The 18,266-nt window shown below is 34.7% G+C and overlaps 2 protein-coding genes across 2 annotated transcripts; one reads left to right on the forward strand and one right to left on the reverse strand.

Annotated features, from left to right (window-relative positions):
* Positions 1-12,270: 12,270 nt before the first annotated feature.
* LOC129947491 (uncharacterized) lies at positions 12,271-15,107 on the reverse strand. Its single transcript, XM_056058069.1, has 2 exons — positions 14,592-15,107; positions 12,271-14,208 (listed from the first exon to the last, which is right to left on the reverse strand). The coding sequence occupies exons 1-2, from the start codon at positions 14,862-14,864 to the stop codon at positions 13,324-13,326; spliced, it is 1,158 nt and encodes a 385-aa protein (XP_055914044.1). The 5' UTR covers positions 14,865-15,107; the 3' UTR covers positions 12,271-13,323.
* Positions 15,108-16,326: 1,219 nt separating this feature from the next.
* Positions 16,327-17,851, forward strand: LOC129946355 (putative nuclease HARBI1). The gene is made up of 4 exons (XM_056056507.1): positions 16,327-16,398; positions 16,447-16,970; positions 17,026-17,173; positions 17,241-17,851. Exons 2-4 carry the CDS (start codon positions 16,506-16,508, stop codon positions 17,849-17,851), a joined length of 1,224 nt encoding a protein of 407 aa, XP_055912482.1. The 5' UTR covers positions 16,327-16,398; positions 16,447-16,505.
* Positions 17,852-18,266: the final 415 nt, after the last annotated feature.

An 18,266-nucleotide genomic window follows, 5' to 3' on the forward strand; every position in this document is an offset into this window, starting at 1 on the left:
AAAAGATAACAATGACACACAGAGAATTTCAAGATCGATTTTAACGTTGAAACTAGAATGAGAAGTAATACTTGATTTTCTTATCTTTATCTTTTTGTTAATAATTTTCCAAGATACTCTTAACGTGTCATTGTGAAAGGTAGCGATGCTACAGTTAATACGGAGTTGAAACAACATTTAGTAGTACTACAAAAAAAAATGAAAATATCCATTTTTGTAGCGTCAGTATGTAAGTTATAAAAATAAGACATCTCAGAGATCTTATGTTGTTGCTACAAAAACTCGTTGAGAGATTACAAAGTTTTCCACGACAACAATTAAATACAAAACAAAGAGTTTTTCTTGTAATTCCGTATCGTTTTTGTTTCAGGTTGGTTTAGTTCCAGATATCATGAATAAAAACTGCAGAAAACAGTAAAAGGACTAAAAAATGCGAAACAACAAACTACTTATGATACTGTACGAACATGCCTTCGAGATACACAAAAATTATCAATTTTACCAGCAATAATTTCCATAGCTCGATCAAACTTCAAAGTTCTATCCGCGGTTGGATCTTACTTCTACTTTCATCTGAAGCTAAGAGTCTGTGATATGAGTAAAATCATACTTCAATATTGATATTTTTGAAAAAAAAACGCTCTTATCGACAACTTAATAAGTAAGGAAGCCCTTACAAATATTTAAATGATATATTTTGCAATAAGCCAAACTGTTATTTAAAATAAAAAAATATGCATTCAATGTAAGTTCATGATAATAATGTGACAGATGTTAAACTAACTTTGTTGTTATTTTGGATAATGCGTAAAAAAAGTTTGAAGTTTGAAACAATGTATTCTTTTCTTCTCAAGATGTATACAACATAGCTCGTAAATCAGTTTTTTCGTAGATTTTTATTTTTGTACAAAAATTGTACCCTGGATTGTTCTAAAAAAATTGAATCTTGAATAAATAAAGTTCTAGAAAGACAGAATTTTTAGAAAAAATACTTCGGGATCTTATTAAGACCTTATTGAAGAGTTAAAACACATCATTAGATTGAAGTACCTTAGGTAACAATTTATTTTAGTTATATTGTTTTTTATTTTCTTATTCTCAGACATCAGACAACCAATATTATTTATTATTCTGTTAAAAATTAGTTTGTAAATTTTACATTTCGTGTTGGCCCTATCCATGCTAGAGGTTAAGGAAGAGAATGCGAAACACGAGCTACGACTGACGCTAGACCTGTCTCAGTTACTTCCTGACAGTATAATCACGATTTAATAGCTTAGGATTGCGTTTAGAAAATTGAAGAATAATCAGTCGGCCTGGGCCGTGGTACACTTAGAAGAAGTGCACTGCGAAATAAACAGGGCTAAATTTTGTTTGTACTCCTGGCAGCGAGCCAGAAGATAATCGGTGCCTTTACCTTTTCTGTATGTAACAAATTATATGTGTATCGTTTTTAGAAAAAGGTAAAAGCGGAAAAAGTAGTTGGAATTGCGTTAACTAATTACCTTTCCCTAGCAGCAAACTAGAAAATAAACGGTCGGCTAAGAAAGTTATATCCGTCATACACATGAAGAACAAGTTGAATGTGGAATAAACAGGGGACCTACAAATTACTTACAAAATTAATTAATTAGTTTTTTTTTTTAAACTAAGTAAAGGCAGAAGTCGATTTATTAATAAAATTTTACATCTCTACATGTAGTAGCCCGACATAAGTCACTGTAAATTTAAAGCAGGTAAATGATAAAAGTATGTTCTATTTATTTTCATTCGGTCTATGCCTCCGTTTATGCAATGGATTGCGTGCGGAATTAACTAGTAAGTCTCGCGGTATGGTATACTGGGTTATCTTTTGTTTGTTTGGTTTATTTCTGGCTTCAGTTTTAATGCACTGGGAACGAAGGTTTACACTGCGTTAGAGAGCATCATAGTTACTTTTTAAGTATCCGACACGACTCCTCTTTTTTTTCAATATACCTTTAAATCAGGCTTTCTTTAACCATTTCAATTTATACAGTTTTTCAAAATACTTGCACCGGTCTCTCAATACATTTTTTCAAAACGCTTTACGAACGGTCAACGTAGCTTGTTTGTCCACAGCTTAATTAATTTGTAAGTATAGTGTGACGCAAATGTGGTGTCGCAAGTTCAAACGATCGGGACTAATGCTTTCATGTTTTTAAAAAAACAAATCCATCTTCGATATTTCGTATATGCAAAAATTTTCAAAATACCCGAGCATTATTTTTTATATTTTTTTAAAAATATTTTAAAAACTTGGTGCGATAGTCTTGTTCAGATAACAAATTCTTTACAAAAACAAAAAGTAATTTCGAGTTTTATTTCTTTGTTAAAACGGTTTTATCATAAATGGTTAAGCATTTGCTCATAAAAGTTTGTCAAGTATTTGTGACTTTAAGTATTTTTACTTAATATTGAAGATAGGAATTACAGATTTTGAAAACCATCACGAGTTCTGTTAAAAAAAAAAAAAACTACTTCATGAATTAAGTATTGAGATGTGCTCAAAAGTCTGACTTGTATTTTTTTCAAATCTTAAAAAGTAATAAGTCAAAAATCTGAAGTGATATTTAAATTTTGGAGCCTTTTTTTCATACTTGTTTGATTGAGAGTTAGGTTTTTTGATTTAAGGTTTTGTGCGGTTCTACCCAAAAGGAAACGAAAGGAATAATTATTGATGTTAAAGCAATTATTACGGTAAAAATAATCGCCGGAAGAGTTGCTCTTGCTGGAGCCTATTTGACTATCATTCCATTGGGGTATGTAACATCTATTTTATTGGTTCGTTTGATGGGCCTATAGAATTACAAATATCCCCGCCCCGCCTCTGTATTCGATAGAAAATAGGAAAGAAAATACAAAGTCATCAACGAAATTTTTCATCATTATTATGTTTGGATCCGGATCCGCTTTGAGAACGAGCACTGGTATAGCATGGTGAGGTGGTTAGTCGGTCGCTGTTATAGTGTTATGTGCAACTGTGGAGCCTGTGAGAAGGCTTTAGGCTTTTAGGATGGGTATATAAGCAAACAGCAACCATGCGAGCAACACCATCATCCGGAATCCCCTCCTTCACTGCTCCGGATGCTTCTGTGTGTCAGTTTAAAATGTATATTTTTGTGTGTAAGCTCAAGGGTGATTTTTTGTAATTAAAATCATGTTAGAACGCTTTGCTTTGAGTTGGAAAACAGTTGACAAAATGCAAGCGGCAGCGGCACCGGAATAGCACCGTTTAATGTGGGACAAAGGATTGTCGCGCGCGCTTTTTCCCCGAAATGGATTCTAGTTGCAGAATGTTTCTGGGATATTTTTGTAGTTTTTTTTTTGAAACTATATATACTAAATACACTCTTGGAACAGTGTTTTTCTGTTGTTGTTGCTGTTACTTAAAGGCGTTATGAAGTGTTTTGTTTTGTTTTTCCTGTTGTTGTTGGAAAATAAAAGAAAATTATTAAAATGTCATTGTGAATGATGATGGGTACAAAGCTTTGGGAAGGCACTGTCACTTGGATTCCAATATGCGGCCCAGTGTATGTTGAGGCAGCAGACACTTCTTTGCTTCTATGTTTAAAAATTTAGGTTTCTTTGAGGACAAGATAGATTATCTCGAATCTAGGTTCATTATAATAAATTTATCTATAAGAAAATATTGAACCAACTTTTCATATGGCAATAGGAAAAAAATACTCTTGAAGCGGTTTTGAAAGTGTGTATAAGTTAGATATTTATGTTTCAGCTTCGATAAGTTTTATCCTAGGAAGTGAATCTTACATGTGAAATAGGGTGGTTCAAGTTTTTTTAAGATGCTTGTAACAACCATTTGGCATTGTAATAACACTAAAAAATATGGCAATAATGTCATAAACAACAAGCAACGTTTCAAAAAGAGGAAATGTTTTCGATGTCAAAATGACCATTGAAAAGAATTTCAAAAATATTGTTGCATCGATGCTAGACGTCTTTCGGAATTAAGGTTTTTTAGATTCTGGAAATTTTACAAAAATTTGGTCTTATATAAATTTGAAATATCATTTCAATAGTGGATAAAACAATTTTATTTGTACTTAAATGATTTTCTAATCTAAAAATGTAAACATTTTAAACAATGAAATAGTTCTGAAAATAAATAAGTAGGTAAACCTTAAAATACAATGTTTGTTAAGCTTCATTGTTTAGATGATGTTTTATACATTTGCAAGCTTTAAAATTCAACAATTTATTATAAAAGAGGATTGCAATGAATAAAAATGGAAGTCATCTAAACACGAAGGAAAAAAGTCAGTCTAAAGGTCATTGAGATGTCAAAAAATTAAACTAGAAGTTTTACTTGACTGAAATAAATTGAATTTTAATTAAAAGGTTTCTATTGTTGTGACTATATTTTGAGAAAAGGACTTGAAATTCTTCATTTACCGTACATTTAACTTTTAAAAGATTGCGATAATTAGTCTTCAATTCAATTTTTTTTTAAAACGTACAAAAACTCTCTAAGGGTTCCAGCCTTGAACCAAAGCTTTCAAAGACGATCAGCGAAACATGGTAGTAGAACCGCAGTCTATACTGAGAATATGGAAACGTTACTTCTCAAAATTATATAAAGGCAAAGACGATGATCGAATGCGCTGTAACAGAGATGGTACTATTTATCTTTAGCGACGCAGAACAATAGCTATATCAAAACTGCCTATATCACAGCCGAACTATTAAAAGCAGCAGACGATGACTTGGAAGAAAGCTTGAGTAATGATGAATGGAATCTCAGCATAGTTTGCCAATTATCAAGAAAGGAGGCCCTTAAAATTGGGCTTAGTACAGAGGCATCAGGCTTCTGAACTTCGGTTATAAGCAGGGCCGACCCCAGCCAAACTTGCACCCTGTGCAAGATTACTAGAAAGCGCCCCTTGTTTTTATATTTTCACAAGCACAAGCCTTTCCCACATTACCCAGGAAGTAGACTTTTAGTGTGTTTTTTGGTATTGAGGTATCACAAGTAACGCTAAACTATTAACTTAAACGCAGCGATGAAATAAGCAGAGGGGAAACGTTTTAACTTGGAAACTTACATTTCTTGCCTTACATGAGATCATCGAAGTCTAAAAAGTTTAATAATTCCTTTTCAATGGAAATTATAGATATGCCTACCAATCTCTCTTGAGTCATGGTTGTCATAAGATAATTTTTAATAATTTAAAGTTTAGAAAAACTATGATCTCCTGAAGCTACCGTGACCGGGATTATATTATTGATTTGGAGGGCAATTACTAAATTCGGAGCAAAATCTTCAAAGATTGATCTAAAAACAAAATTAAAATTACCTTAACTTTGAGCTTTGTGGTGTAACAAGCCGGAATATTATGGCTAACTCTTAAAACAATTCTTTTCCATCTAAATCTTTAAAACAACCTAACGTTACAACATTCTGCAAATTAAGGCATGAAGCACGTACATTTTTATTTTTTAAACATTCCCTTATGTTACTTAAAAATGATAAATTGATATTGTTGTATCAAGCTGTTCAAACCTTTCTGTAATTGATTGAATGGCTTGATTAAGTATTAAAAAAAAAAATCTACTTTCAATCTTTGTTTCGGGAGTAACATAGTTTCAGGACATTCATCAGCATAAAGCCGTTTTATCCATTGATATCGAAATGATGAAGCTTCAGGTAACATATTTAGTATTTCTAGGCAACTAGCAATAAGCTCGGTTAATTGAACAAACCTACCCATTCAAATTTTGCATCGGAACGCATTAAAAACAAACTGTTTTTTTTATGTTCCTAAAACTTTTATGCAAGTTGACAGATTAACAGGCGGACTTTGCAAGTATTTACTAGTTATATTTATATTTACTAAAATATAAAACCAAATTTGCAGCCAATAAATGTAAAATCAAAAATTTTATTTCCTAACGATTCAAGATCAGATTAATTTTTCCTGCTCCTGGTAATGCGCCCCCAGAATTTTGCGCCAGTCTCATTTACACATCTTGGACATATGCTATGTCCGACGCCGCTTATAAGATCCTTTCTACCTCATTATGTGAACGTCTGAAGCCGTTCGTCAACAACCTGATATCAGTGTGGTTTCAGACCAGAAAAGTTCACCATTGACCAAATTAACATTCACATTACGGCAGATTTTGGAAAATACCCAGTGACTTAATTAATTTCAAAGCCATGAATGACATCATCTGTAACGAAGATCTTAACAGAGTCTAGTTTTGGCATCACTGTCTTACTTGTCCGTTTGTGCAGAAGGACGAAGTAGAATACACGCTACTCTATCAAGATATAGGAATAATTCTGTCTAAAAAGGTTTTAGACGAGGCGATGCACTGTCATGCGACTTCTTTAAAATCATTTAGGCATAATCTTTGATCTTGGAAGATCAAAGCGTGATGTCAGTGGAGCATTTTTAAGCATTGCGACGAAAGCGTTGAAGATGAATTTAGTGATTTAGTGGTCAGGACCAATTATAAGCTGTCGACAAAAGAGTCCATTGAACGACGAAATCTTTGACAAAACGCCACCATGGAAAGCTATAATTTTGAGGTAGTTAAGGACATTGTCTACTTAGGCACCGTTTTTAATTCAGATAATGGCAGCGCTGAAATCAAAAGAACAATAACTCTTGCATATCGCTGCTTCTTTAGACACGGAAGGCAATTGAGTCACCATCTATAAGACGCTCATCATCCGGGTTCTCATATATGGCGCTGTGGATTGGACGCTGTCAGAGAAAGGTGAGAACGTCTTAGGATGCTTCAATGTCTCAAAAAAGGTTAAGCAAGGAGAATGTCATCAGATTGATCAAAATGTATAAAAATTCTTGTGAAAAAACTCTGATGCATTAGGCAAATATGTTGTATTAAATTTTGTCGACGTTTAAATAAATGTTTGATCAAAGAATTCAGCATTTAACCGATAGGATCAGCTTCTTCCTTATTTCTAAAAAAATAGGGACAGATAATGCCGCCTACTTGTAACATGCAAGAAATAGTCAGTTTTAGAAAATGTTATTTAACATCATAAAATAGACGAAATATTCTATCAAGTTGAAACAGATTCATGTTTTTCAAAGTAAATTTCTACATTTTTCAATTTTTATACTCTCGTTGTGTTGTCAAGCCTTACTGAACGGAAATGTCAACACAGTTTGTTGCAGACAGCAACCACCAACACTTCTTATACCGATTTAAAAAAACACCCTTTATTGGAACTGAAAGTAAAATATGTGTAGTAAAGGTAAATACAAAGTTTCTAAGTTGACCTTTTTTCAAGGCCTTGAAAAAAGTACAAACTAGTTCTTAGCTTGTTCTCATTTTTAATTTTAAAGAAGTTTTTAATAATAAGTTCTTAGATTTCTGTGATTTAAAAAAAGTCATTTTGTTCCACAAAATTGGAATAAAAAATACAAAGGTCCAAAGGACCAAGTTTCTAGGAAAACCTCATAGTCAATAAAAAATACCTTTTAGATCTTTTAATTAAAGCAAAGAATTTGCACATGTTAATAAAGGACCTATTTAAATAATCAAAATACACTTAGGTACTCAAAGATTCTCAAACAAAAAAAAACTCTCCTAAGTATGTTCTTCAGGCTACACCTAACCTATGCAGGTATATAGTCAGTCCACAGTGTATTACCATGAATAATAGAATTGGGTACGAACTTACCTCTGTTACCTTCATCTTTTTGTTATTCTTAGCCTTTTCATATACCTACCTACTCATACCTCCCTAATGATACCCCTAACCAAAATAAAAGAATACAAAAAAAAACCCTTAACCAAATGAAAAATGTCGCAAAATCCTAAATTTATAATTCTAAAGCAAATAGAATCCTTTTTTCTTGCGCTCTCCCTTATATTTCCATGTTCCAAATTTTTCCTTCACTCAGTTTTGTGTTTGAAATAAAAAATATATTAATTTACCATTCACTAGAAATTAAACCAAAATAGCAAAGAAAAGTCAAAAAAAAAAAAAAACAAGACAAACTTTTTGTGAGACAATTAACCCCTTTTGGGGCTCCAAAGACCGAGAGATCAACATTATGCCAGGAGAACAGCGAGGCACTGTGATGTGTAGATATAGGAAAAAGGACACACAATGCAGCAAGTACAAGTACCTATACCAAAAGCAGCCAGCAGTGGCAGCATCGGAATATAAAGCTACATAACATGGAACATTTCGCAAGGAATTCTCCGACGACGAATTTCCACCAAGAGGATTCCCAGTTGATTGCGACAAAAATATCCCACAGTCGGACAGCCACCATTTCACCTTTCCATCTCGAGGTTGCTCCGCACACAAACCGTGCAGGGAAGGCAGGCAGGTATACCCTGCACCTAGGTATATTAATTGTCTACACATTTGTGAGTATGCGAAGCGGAAAGGATATAGAACGAAAGGGTTTCCTGAAATTCTGGATCCTGGATCCCCATCCCTGGACCAACGCAACGCACAACCACGCCGAAAAAATAAGAAAAAAAACTACCAAAAAAATACCGTAATGCGAATAAATTATAAAATAACATCTAGATATACAGTCTCTTGCATTGCAATACCACATCACGCTCATGGATATCCTTGCCACCCACCCAACCGAACCAAATGCCCATAACAAAAACACCACCACCACCTCACATCACTGACAATGCCTGTGGAACACCTACTCAGCCTCAGCTACAACGTTTTGCCGTTCATAAAATTTTTATTTTATTTAAATGTAATTATCTGCTTGAATAAAAAAAAACCCGCTCTCCCAAAAAAGGACCTCCAAAACAAAAAAAAAAAACAAAACAAAAATCTACAAAAAAAAGGATAACTCACAAGCATAGCACACGGAAAGCAGGCGGGGCTTCCATCTACCATCCACACACAGTGCAACATATAGCCAGGACTATGGCACAGAAATAGTTGAAATGATTTTTTATGAGATGGGCCTATGCGATTATACATCAGGCAGCGGCAGGTATCCTTTTTTTACAGTTCTCTTTTTTTAAATTCTTTATTTGTGTTATTTTTTCGTTTTAGTGTCCTTTTTTTTGTGTTGTTTGACTAAAAAAAAACATGAATTTTTATAAAAATCAACGCCAAACTCCTCCCACGAATGTTGATGCAGTTCTTTTTTGAAAATGTGCAACGGCCGGCGGGAGTCCTTGTTCGGGCCCACATTATGCGTTCGTAATGAGCCCAATGAGGGTGAACTTCCGCTGCCATCATCATCATCATCGTCAACATCGTCCTTTAGCCGGCCGCGGTGCGACGTCGACGGTCGGCCAGCTATATCAGCTTAAATGTGTGTATATCCTGTATCCCCTCCCACTAGACAAAATCGAAATAAAAATCACCAAAAAGTGCGGAGAAATAGTAAAACAAAACTCTTATTTGTTGCCCATCCAGCCCAGAGTCCTTATTTGTTCTTTTTTTTTTGCTTTTACTTCTTTTTTCTGAAATTATAAATTATTGCGTTGATGCGATGGAAATGGGATGCGTTTGTGAGAGAGGTGGGGGGGGGGGTGTTGGTGTGGGGTTGAATGTTGATGGGTGTTTGGGGATGCTGGATATGTGTACCTATAGGGTAGGTTATGGTATGATTGCGAATGGTTCACCATGTCATTTGCCACAAGCTACCTGTGCATATCATCCGCCTTGGGGAGCTCAGGCAATTGTAATTGATTTATTCTTGTATAGCCGATGTATGACATCCTGTGATGGACGCACATCGACAACAACGCAACACCCGAAGCTTCTTTGCATAAGAACCGAAACAGACTTTGTCCTTTGCGTGCGTGGGTGGCGAAAATATACACAATCGGTCTCGCAGCTATCCAAACATTTGGGCTTCTCCTGCTTTTGCTTTTACTGATGATTGCTGTTGCTTTTCCTTCTGCTTCTTCTTCTGCCACCCCTACTCAATCTTGTGTCTGGCCATCATCCAAGGACGAAGACGGCAACAAAAATATCAAATAGCAACGACAACGACGACGATGGCAACAGGACTCCATTGGAAATCCTGGCTCTCCTGAGTGATGACGAGAGGTGGGTAACTCATATGTGCGAGCATTTCTTTCTATTTACAAGGTCAGGTAGCGAAGCCTGGATACATATGTACAGTCTTCGACCAAAAATATCCTTATACACCCGCCCATTTGCTTAAAGCCCACCACCCACCGCCCAATACAACCCACACATCCGAACACACATGTTATCGTTCAACTTTCACTTGGTGCCTTTCTCCTTGTCTCCATCTTCATCTTCATCTCCATCTTCGTGTTGTGTTCTTCTTATAAAAAGTAAATTTTCTCAGAAATTGTACTTGAGAGACATTCAATCTTTGGCGAAGTGGATGAAAGTAGGTGAAAAATCAGGAATTCCCAAGGTCGAATGGTTGGGGAAAGGGAAAGGTCTTCTTAGAGTTGGAGAAGTCGGGCACGTGGAGACAGCTTCTTTTGGTGTGTTGCTTCAAAATATAACATCCCTCTCCGCCCATCGTCTCTTTGTAACACAGGACCGAAATTCAGCGACGGGTGGCGACGCGTCGGTGGAGTGGTGGTGGAGTTCGAAATAATAATAATTATAGGAATGTCGAGGATTCTTTAAGAAAAAGGACGAAACGCAAAGAAGAAGCAAAACACAAACATCGCACAAGGACAAGAGGAAACATGTGTTAATTTGTTGTTATACATTTGTATATATATTTTCGAGTTTTTGTTGTTCCTTTAAGGATTCCCCATAACCATCTCCAGCCACATCTTTCCTTCTTCACAACATCATCATCATCCTGAGGGAGTTTTTTTTTGGTCGGTAGCAACGCGAGTGTTAACCATGTTTTTGTACTTTTTACTTGTTACTTTTTGTTTGTCCTTCGCCGTAATCTTGACCTTGATGATGGCGCTATTACCTACTGGATGGATAATGACTGAAAAAATTTGGGTTTTTATTTCTTAAGAATTCTTGATAGTGAAAGAAGGAATGAGGTGTGTGTTTGAAGGGTTTTAAAGGATGCGTTTCAATTACAAAGCAGATGCGATGTAGGATGTCTTATGCTTAGTCTTGTAATGTGGTACATTCACCTACCATTATAGCTGTCCTGTTGAGTTCTTGAGAAATTGTAAGAAGTAATTAAGTGTTTTGGTTCTATTTTCAAAAGTATTGACTTTGATGACAAGTTTTTAAACAACAAAAAAGGGAAAGAATTAAAGCAGAGTAAAATTTGCAAATTTGTATGCGAACAACTTGATCTTTCTTGAGTTTTCAAAAATTGAAAAATGCCAATATTTCCAATACCAAATTAAAAGATAGCGTGGATGTTGTAAACTTCTAAAACAAATATATTTTATTCTGATTAGAAGTGGGATTGTTTGTATTTCAAAAAAATCAACATTTGTGTCTTATCTCAATTTATTTGGTAAAAAAACTGAAAAGCATTTGAAATTGGGGACCCCATTGTCGATTTCATCATCGATTTAATTTTTCTTTAGACATCTTTAGTGAAAATCAAGTATTCCACAAGGAGACATTATTTCTCCTGTACTTTTTTGTAATCTTTTAAAACATCTTATATCTTAAACCTCTTTTTACACTATACATTCAAAGATTATTCTCAGACTTTTCGATCGAAAACTGTCTGGATGTTAAACAGAAAAAAAAAGTTTTATAGAAATAATACAACCTTCTGAAATCTCAGAACTTATTTTGAAAAGGGATTTTATTGAAACTGAATAAAACAAGATGTGTGTGAGGTATTAACAAAATACAAAATTGAAAGGCATACCTATGCCATTAAGTGTGGAACATGACATCATTCAAATGCCTGCCTCAGCTTCTTATGGTGGCACTGATCCTAGTGGTCCAATTTTTCGCATAGATCCGGCTGAATTTTAGCGATGGCCTGTGATATGTTCACCTTCAGGATATCAGTCGATTGTGGTTTATTTGCATAGACCTTCATGATCAACCCTGCGAAAATAACCTTACCCTCAAATAGTTCATGCAAAATGTCAAAATGGAACCTCATGTCATCTAGGCCCATATGAGGGGCAAAGGATGCATTTTCAGCTGGTGAAACTCGCGTGGGTTGGTGTAGTCCCATATACGCAATTTTGTTTGTTAACACAGCCATTCATTCAAAAATGCGCCCCTTGACTAAAGTTTATGTTTCGGCCAAAATTGGGGTCCCCTTCCAAACGATTCGAAGCCCAGTCAGCGAACAAACGGCGTTGGGTATGGTCATGAACTTCTAGCTCCCTGGGTCAGTTGGATTGTGTACGGGTCTATGCCCAACGCAAAATTCGCCAAGTTGAAGTCTGCGAAAAGCCGACGGTGAAGAATAGACTGCCTGTGGCTCTGCTGTACACTTTCCCGGCCATGTTCTCGAAGTTAATCAAACGTACGGAAGTTAGCTGATTGTAAACTGAATCGGTTGTCTAAAATTTTCCCACCAAACGTTGAAGAGTCGACTGTGAAGGGGCACCACGTCTACCGTAAACACTCATTCATTTTTTTTAGAGTCATGTTTTGTGAAAAACAAAATACTTTGAACTCTGATGTCGACACAATTTCATTAATTCATCAAGTCCTGAAACTGCAGGCGGGACATAAGGTGACAAGGAAAATATCTTGTATCTTTTTTAATCTGCAGCAAGATTTCTGCAAACGTTCTTTTTTTGATATCCGCTTCTTCTAGCACCGTTGATCGCTATATTGTTCTAGGTCTTCTAACTCGCCATGCACTTTACCGATTCCGTTCGAAAGCTTACTTCGCAATATCAGCATTTGGTGTGTGACCAGTCCGTCTCCATTTAAGTTTTCGAATTTCTATTTTTAAGGATTTGGACAGCGAAATAGCAACTGAGACCAACCAAGTTGAGGTTGCTGTCAAAGAATCTTGACAACCTCAACTCTAGGCTTTAGATCTTGATGAGCAAAGGCAATGAGAGCTCAACATACTATACTCTTAAGTATGACTTCCCTATCTCTTTTTCTAAATACAAAGCTTGCATTGTTTAAAGAATATCACTCGAAGCTTTCTAAGGTCTTAAGTTTACTTTTTTTAAAACTGTATGACTTTTGAGTATTATGCAAAAACACATTCTTTGTTGTACGAAAATTAGGTCTAAAACAATCAAGTAAATTTTAATGAGAAGAGAATAGGTCCTTATATAGACCCCTGCGGGACACCTACTGCAATCAATCGTGCACTCAATAAACTCACACTAAATAGTTTTATTTTTTCAAATACATTGCTCAAAAATAATTTTGCATAGTGCTTAATATGAGAAAGTCATAAGTTTTGAATTCTAATTGTTCCAGTGAACCATTAAGATTTCCATTACAAAAACACAAAAAGCCATTCCCATCATAGCTATCAGCAATTGAAATGTCCCACTTAAATGTTCCACACTCATGCTCTTAGCTTCTTTTCTGTTCTTACGTCGTCGATTCCATGTTAAACCAGGTATCAACGACTTGTCTAATATTCGCTTCATAAATCCATGAGTCGTCAATTGATCAATTCTGATATCAAGCTCTGCTGCTAAAAACGAATACTTCGGCATGTACATGCAAGCGAAATTATAAACTATGGGACTTCTTAGCTTCCTTAACATATGAAATATTGATGTATTGAATTCATCGCCAACATATAATTCAAGTCGTGTTATTAAAACATTTTTGCCTTCGAGCTCATTCAGCTTATCAAACATTTTTGACTTGGGAAAATCATAGAGTGTCAATTTGCTGTCTAATTCAGTGAAATCTTTGAGGAAAATATTCAATTTATTGTCGGAAATAAAATGATAACCACTTTGAAGAGCTTCTTTGAAATTATTAGGTATTGGTCGTTTAGGTCGATTGTGGAGAAATCTAAAAACTGAGCCTTCATAGGAACTTCTCAAAATTAAAACCCCAAATAACCATGGAAAGAGGGTAAGTTTGAATTTTATAGAAGTTCTTAATAGCATCATTGGACCGATTCTACGCCCAATAACGAGTATAAGAATTACTAGCCAAGTGTAGAAATCAAATGGAAACAGCAGGATTTCTAGAGCATGATATGTTTCCGTTGGTTTGACTATTAAATTGACGGGTGTAGTGAAATAAAATACTGTTGAAGTGAAAAATGTTCGTCTAACTCGGCTACAGATTGAACATCCAAGCATTAAGTCTCCATAGCCTGCTTGTAGCTGAAAGTATACAAGAAGAACAATTTTAAACTTTAGGAATAAAAAATGCTGCAACATTATAAAGTCTTAAGAAATTAGGTTTCAACAACTTTGAACTTTCACCGTGAACGACCCAATGATCTATTAAAGTCAAAATGTTTAGTGAGAACAATATCAATATAATTGATTCACAGGCAAAGAACTGCATGCAAATAATTAAATATTTGTACCAATATTTCGTATCAGTGGCAACGTTAAGAACATTTACTCCAGTTTTCATTTAAACATTTTGGCTTCACGACTTCGTCAACAATTGTTTCTATAAATTATACCAACAAAGCTGGCCCCATTGGTGAAGTACTGATAATATTAAAGTTGTCCAAACCGATCAATCCTTTACTTACCAATTTAAAAGCTCCATTTGAAGTTCCATTCAGGTAAACATTTCCCCTACTTGGAGTAAGAATCGGAAAAAGCGAAAAATTCATTATTTCTCGAAGAAATTCCAAAACGTAATAATCAATTCCAGAAACCAAATCATCGTTTTGATTAAAATTTAAAATTGGTGATTCATTCCATACAAGAACTCTTAGTGGGCATTTCCAAAAATTATTCAGTTTTCTTGGAAAAGACGGCTTGTTCCATGTCAAATGGCCATTTGTACAAATAATGTACATTATTGGTTTAGAATTTTGACAACTTTCTTCATCAAATGGGAAATATGTATAAGCTGTAACATCACCGTTCTGATTTTCTTTCAATACATTTATGTTTACAATATATGCAGTGTGAAGACAAAATTTGAAAATTTCTTTGAGAATGTGTTTTAGTTGTTTATTGGAAATGTCTCTTGGCAAAACGGCATAAAAGTATTGATGTGAGCCAATTTTGCTAGAAGCAATTTTTCGCTGTTGAATAACCAAAAACCTGCAAAAGAAAAAGAAACATGTTATTTTGATTATTGTATAGAACTGATCAAAAATACATTTTTAAATTATTGTAAGATTTTTATAAGATTTCGACCATTTTCAAATAGAAATAAAAGAAAATTCATGCATTAGTTTGGTTCTGTTTAAAATATTTAGAATTGTTTGTGAAAAATAAACTTTTTTTTACCGAGAAACAGCTAGGGTACCTACAATATCATCATAAAGCTTTAAAACTTTATATGTAACACTGTGCTTCAGAGAAAAATTTTGAAGGGACTTAGCAAAAGTTGTAGCTATAACTTTTTAATTTTATAGCAGTTGAAAACTTTTGCAGACCCCGAAAATATAAAGAATTCTTAAAAATCTATCTATTTTACCACCTTTTTGTGCACACACTGTGCCTGCTCTTCTGGAAGATCTAGCTCTGTCCGAATTGAAAAAGTTTTTCGGGGAATCCGGAAACATCAACACAAAGTTACCCTCATTAACTCAGTGTGTCCCGCAGCTGATTGTAAAGAATTCTTGTAGCGTTTTCATGCAAAATCTGATTTGTCAAGAATTACAGCGAGGATATTCTCAAGAACATGTTGTATATTCAGTTAATTAAGACAAAATGTCAAGGCAGCTAAATAAGTGTATGTATTATCTGAATAATGAAGCTCATTTCTTCTGAAATGGATTGATTAATACACAAATTGCTGCAAAAAGGATACTGAGAACCCAAAGTTGGGTAATTCTTTCTTGAAAACGATACCACCAATACTGTAACCATAAATGTTGAAAATTATCGTAATTATTAATTGGTAATAATTGTTGAATGTTAGCCTTAACAAGGTTTAACTTCTCAAGGTTTAATTGCGCTAGAATTTTGTATGTGGTGTTATAGATTACGATGATAAGATCAACAACATTCCGCAAGGCTCCGCTGCAGGAATTATTCCAAAAGTGTAATTTCAAATGATCAAGAACGAGCTCGTAAATCATACTAAGTAATTCTAAAAATTCTTGGATACAACCCACACTGATAACTAAACATCCGTGCCCGTCTGTCGAATTTTCGAAAACTTTATCGAAATATTACTAATAATATTCTGTGTGCGATTAGACAGTTTGAAGTCAATATCTTCCTTTGTTTCAATAATATTGTGCCTGGTTACACGAGCGCAAAAAAGAATTGCTTTTGTGTATACACTCAGAAAAAAAAATTAAGTGGGCATGCAAGAAAATTTGACAATACAGGAACAGTCGGAAATTAAAATACAAAAACTATACTCAGCGTCAGGTACTTTCTTTTCGAATAAACTATTATAAGTTATTATTATTGTTTTAGTTTGCTAGAGCTTATTTGGATTACGGTGTAGTGATAATTTTCTTAGTAAAACATACATAATGGAGGAAGATTTGTTGGCAGCAGCAGGATACATGACGTGTGTTGCAGCTGCTTTGTCATTATATGCGGCTGCAAAAGAAAAGCAAGAAACATCAAATTCTAAAAAAAGGGAATGGGTTAAGACATGGAGACTGAAAAGGATTGAAAATAGCTCATTTAAGTTCTTGTATGATGAACTTCGTCTGAATGACAAAGATAGTTATCGTCGTTATTTAAGAATGGACGAAGAATGTTTCAATGAAATTTTAAAACTTGTGGAACCCTTGATTCTCAAAGAGACGACTCAAATGAGAGATCCGATTGATCCTCGAGAAAGTTTGGCCATGTTACTACGTTTTCTTGCTACTGGGGAATCTTACAGGAGCTTGGACTTTCAAACCCGGCTATCGCACTCATTCATTAGCAAATTTATACCAAGATGTTGCTCTGCCATTTATTCATCTTTAAAAGGAAGATATTTAAAAGTTTGTTATGCGACAACGATGATTTTACTTTGAATTTATGCATTTTTGCTTTTAGTTTCCGAGGAGCTTTATGGAGTGGGAGGATGTGGCTGAAGGTTATTCACGTCGATGGAGTTTTTCATTGTGTTTAGGTGCCATGGACGGTAAGCACATTGGTTTTAGAGCTTCCAAGACGGATGGTGCTCTATATTATAACTATAAAGGTTAAACAAAAAAAAACAAAATATGAGCAATGAACAATACCTACCACAGTTTTTTTTTAATATACAGGGTTCAATAGTATTATCTTACTGGCTATGTGTGATGCGAGATATAAATTCACATTTATTGACGTAGGTTGTAATGGAAGGTTAAGTGATGGAGGAGTACTCAACCGAAGTGATCTTTGCACTATTTTAAGCAACCCGAGCCGATATTTTCCACCAGATGCAGTTATCGGACGCGAAAGAAAATTGCCATATAGTATAATTGGAGACGACGCTTTTCCTCTGCAAAAGCATATTTTAAAGCCGTATTCATATACATCAACGGAAAAACAAAAAAAAAAATTCAATTTTCGGCTAAGCCATGCGAGACAATGCATTGAGCATAGCTTTGGAATGTTGGCGAACAGATTTAGGGTTCTTCAGACAACCATACACTTGCGCCCAGAAAAAGTTAAGCTTGTAGTTCAAGCTTGCTGTGTTCTTCATAATTTCTTAATAGAAAATTGTGGAAGCTACGAAGTTCCACAACGCCCACCAAGGGGATACACACTTACGGAAGATAACGAAATAAGTGACCAGAGGAGGCCTACGCAAGTTGCTTCGGACATAAGAGACGAATTTGCGAAATACTTTACCGAAGAAGGCCAACTTCCATGGCAGGATCTTTATATATAGGTTTTCAATAAAAGTAAAAATATTAAGATATTATGTTATTAAACTATTTCATTCATTTATTAATAAAATAATATTGCATAGCCTTCATTTTTTTAAAACTAAACAAAAATAAAAATTAACAAAACAAAAAAACGAAACCCAAAAAAGACTATTAATTATTTATAAAAAATCTTCGTCATCAAAAACATCTTCCATTGCACTTTCAATTATGTTTCTGTTTGATGAACTTGTAGAATTGGAATTTTCTTCATCGGTTACTTCAGACAACAACCTTACTCTGGAATAATTGGTAAATCTTGATGGAGTTGAAGATCTTGACGGTGGTACGCCGACATTACGTTGTTTGATTTGGAATTGTTTAACGATGTCATATATCTTCCACTTCATCTCCCGCATCAGATCTTCATCCTTTACA

This window comes from Eupeodes corollae, chromosome 2 (genome assembly GCF_945859685.1).
Source record: "Eupeodes corollae chromosome 2, idEupCoro1.1, whole genome shotgun sequence".
NCBI classification, from domain to species: Eukaryota; Metazoa; Arthropoda; class Insecta; order Diptera; family Syrphidae; genus Eupeodes; species Eupeodes corollae.